Here is a 4001-nt window from a genome sequence, read left to right on the forward strand (position 1 = left end):
ATATATATATATATATATATATATATATATATATAATGTTTTGTAACATATAAGAATCTCATAATGATATAAATATTATATATTAAAAACCACTGTTGTAAAAATCTCGATTAGGTCCCGATTAATCTTTGATTAATCCATAGGTGCTACTCGACTGATTAGAGGGCGTTTAACGATTCATCCTTGCATAAATAATGAGTGAAACATTACAAAACGATAAAATTTTAACATTTTGAAGAAGTTTTATCTCAATAAAATTTAGTGTTGTATTAATCATATTAACTTATTTTGTTATCATATTAGTGATATTTACGAACTTTGATATGATATTAGTCATATTTAATTTTTTAAAATTCAACAAATTAGCAATTTATGGTACCCGATTAATCTCCGCTTAGCCGATTAATCCATTAACATCAGTCTATCGACTAGCTAACGTCGGACGTTTTTTGCAACCTTGTTAAAAACTATGTGTTTGTATATAATAATTCTATAAAAAAGAATTACTTTAATAAATTAAATTTTAAGTAAGATAAGTTAATAATCTAAAAAAACAATATTTATTAATATATAATATTAGAGAAATTAAATATCCTCCTTTTTATTCTTAGAAAATCTTTCTATCCAATTAAATAATAACATATATAATACTTAATGTTCATTTAATGAAATTTTAGTATACTAATATGACACAATTTCATAATTTAATTTGATAGAAAAATTTATAGGAACAAAATAGAAAGATATTTAATTTCTCATAATATTATATATTAAAATTAATATTTATTAATATATAATATTTTAATAAAATAAAAAAGAATATATGTAAAAATGTTCCATTAGGGTATCTTCATTTTAATGAAGTTAAGAATGAATCATTAAACTTAATGAAAAGAAAGACCAAAACTTAATAAAAACCACCAAATCTAGAACTTCTCAAACAATTAAACCATATCCACATAAAAAAATTATATAGACTATTTTGCAATTTTGTCTAAATTTTAAATTATAATCGTACCACTAAAACACAGAAAAATACAATATAAAGGTAAAATACATGGAATTTGGCCAAGAAAAAAACCACCAGCCAAGTTACATTTCTACCCTAGCCCACCAACATTAAGAAAAATACAAAGACCTTCAAATTTACGAAACTATCCACTGAAGAGGAAGTGTCAAGCCCTGCAATTACCAAAAAACTCGATTGCAGTAGCTAAACTTCCCCAGTAAATTACAAATATACCCTACTAAAGCTACTATTAGTTGTACCATATGTAGCAAACGAAGAAATAAACGATAACATCAAATAGAATCCCAATCGATCTCGTACGACGGGAACTTTTCCAGCGAGAAATTTTCAGAATCACACCACGCGCTTTCTTCCACTGAGAAATCAGCAAAGGTAAGTCCCGACGACGGCGAAGAATCCCCGCAACCGGACACTCCTTCGCCGTCACTCTCGGAACCTGCAACCTTCACAACTTCCGCCTGCTCTGTCGCCTTCTTTGACTTTCCCGAAGACTGTCGTGACTTCTTACAACCATCGATGCTCTTCCCTTCTGCCAAGATCTGACAAATTTCCTGTAACTTGGCTTCAACGGAGGAGTGGAGTGGCTTGTAGTCGCCACCGGTCTGAGACCAGTTGTGACGGAGATGAGGAAAATTGAGCCGCGCGTTTTCACCACGCAGCTTGTATGCGGCGTTATCGTAGGCCAGCGCGGCTTCCTCTGCTGAATCAAAGGTACCTAACCAAAGCCGGGTGCGGTTCTTGGGCAATCGTATCTCGGCGACCCATTTTCCCCAGTGACGTTGCCTTACACCTCTGTAAAGCTTCGTGGGTTTTGGAGGTGACCCAGATTGCTTCATGGGTACAGGTTTCGGACTGAATTGGGTTCCATTCTTGGGGAAGTGGATCTGGGCTTGAATCTGGTGGATCTGTATTGGGGTAAATTGGTTTAACCCGGATGTTGATCCGGGTTGTTCATAATAAAACGGGTCTGGGGTAGAAAACCCATGTAAGTAACAATCCGGGTACGATCCGAATTGTTGTTGGGTCGTAGAGGAAGAAGGAGAAGGTGAAAAATACGAAGAAGGGTATGAATAAGAAGAAGATAAAAAAGACGAAGAGGCGCATGAATAAGATGTAGAAGGAGAAGGAGAGAATGAAGAGAAAGAGAGGGTATTTTGGTAATCCACCGAAGCACTTTTGTAAAAAGGTTCAAGTGCTTCCATGAGCTCACCGCCTGCCGACGACTGCTGGAAACCTCCGGTAGTGTTCCAGAACTCCATTGTTGCTGACGTCATTAATCTTTTTTTTTTTTTAATTTTTCGAATAAACAACAAAATGATAAAACCCAGAATAATTAAGGTTTTCAAATAAGCAAACCTTCTTTTCTGAAGAAATCAACCTTAAAAGGACGAAAATAAGCCTGAAAAGGTGTGATATTTGACGAAAATAATGAAATTTAAAAAGATTTACATAAAAATGAAAATAAAGTCGATTGAAATAGAACCCAAATTAAAAGAGATGGATCTCTATTCTGAAAACACCTTGTTGAAAAAAAAATCCCAAATCAAGTTTGCTTTTTTGTTCTTGATAAATCCATGAAAAACCCAGAGAAAAGTCAAATTAATTTCAATTTTTTTTCTTAAAAAGATGATTTACAGAAAGGGAAACACAGAAGCGGGGAATTCAGAGGGGGGAAACAAGAAAGAACTTAAAGAAATTCAGAAGAAAAATTTTCAAGAAATTTTTTAAGTGTGTGTTTTAGTGTGTGAGAAAAGAACTGCGGATCTAACCTGTTTGTTTGAATGTGAATTGGTTCAGGAGTGGGTGGCTCTTTATTATAGGGTATGGATATGTGGAGCCCACTTGGGTTGGATTAACGCGGGTTCAACCTATTTTACTAACCATGGTTAAGTTATTTTAATTATAATTTAAGAATTATCTTTAACTACGGCTACTCGAATGATATGTGAGTATAGAAGCCAGTAAGAAGGTGACACGTGTGTGACAATGGTTTCTTGCTTTCTCGAAGTTTCTAAAAATAACAAAAAGAACCACATTAATTAATTTCTGAAAGTTATTCAGAAACGAAATGAATATTGTCAATTAAATAATACTGAATACCAAAATAAATTGTAACCAACCATCTTTAAAAAAAAAAAACTTATTGCTTTGTAGGTGAAGGCATGCAGCTGTTACTTTAGTCAGACATACCACGTGCTCTACGCGTGGTCCTTTCGTTTACTCCGGAAGATATTCTTGCCACGCAATACCCACGTCAGCCAATCACATGAAGCCTATATTTCTGTTCATCGCCAGGTGTAAAAATCATTTGTAGGTGTAAAAACCGTGCATCTAACCTAATAAATAAAAATGTTTTTTTGTCATATGTCATGTTCTTCATGTATTTGACACATATAATTTTCTTAGATATTATTGATTTTTTTATTTTCCACGTGTTATTTTCTGATTTTTTTTACTTTTCTTCAATTAAAAATTCTAGATTTAAATACATTGTTTATATATGTAAAGTATTTAATTATATTAAACTCTTAGAATAATTGTGATACAAACCTTAATTTCCTTTCTTTTTAATTCCCTAATAATATGAATATGTCAGCTAATTTTCCAACTATTAACAATTCCAAAATCAACTATAATAAATGAAGATCAATTTTCCCATAATCTTTCATGAGTTTTGACACTTGTCATTTTATAATATTTTTGAAATTAAATAATATCCACATTTTTATTTCTAGTTTTTTCCAATATTTAAAATTAAAAAATCACATAATACTTATATATAGAAAGTATTAAATGTAATAAATATGATAGTAATTCTAATTAACATGTTTTTTCTCCTTATTTCAAAATTTTATTTAAAAAATACTTAATGTTTATATTTTAATATTTAATTTTTTTAATCAATCTCTGTATTTTACACGGGTTTTACACCTAGTATATAAATAGACGAATGTCACCCGTGTTATTGGCG

At 31.6% G+C, this 4001-nt stretch overlaps 1 protein-coding gene across 1 annotated transcript; it reads right to left on the reverse strand.

Annotated features, from left to right (window-relative positions):
• Positions 1-988: 988 nt before the first annotated feature.
• On the reverse strand, positions 989-2826 carry LOC111909305 (ethylene-responsive transcription factor RAP2-4). Its single transcript, XM_023905107.3, has one exon. The coding sequence runs from the start codon at positions 2302-2304 to the stop codon at positions 1303-1305; it is 1002 nt and encodes a 333-aa protein (XP_023760875.1). The 5' UTR covers positions 2305-2826; the 3' UTR covers positions 989-1302.
• Between the last annotated feature and the right edge of the window lie 1175 nt (positions 2827-4001).

This window comes from Lactuca sativa, chromosome 1 (assembly GCF_002870075.4).
Source record: "Lactuca sativa cultivar Salinas chromosome 1, Lsat_Salinas_v11, whole genome shotgun sequence".
In the NCBI taxonomy this organism is placed as follows: domain Eukaryota; kingdom Viridiplantae; phylum Streptophyta; class Magnoliopsida; order Asterales; family Asteraceae; genus Lactuca; species Lactuca sativa.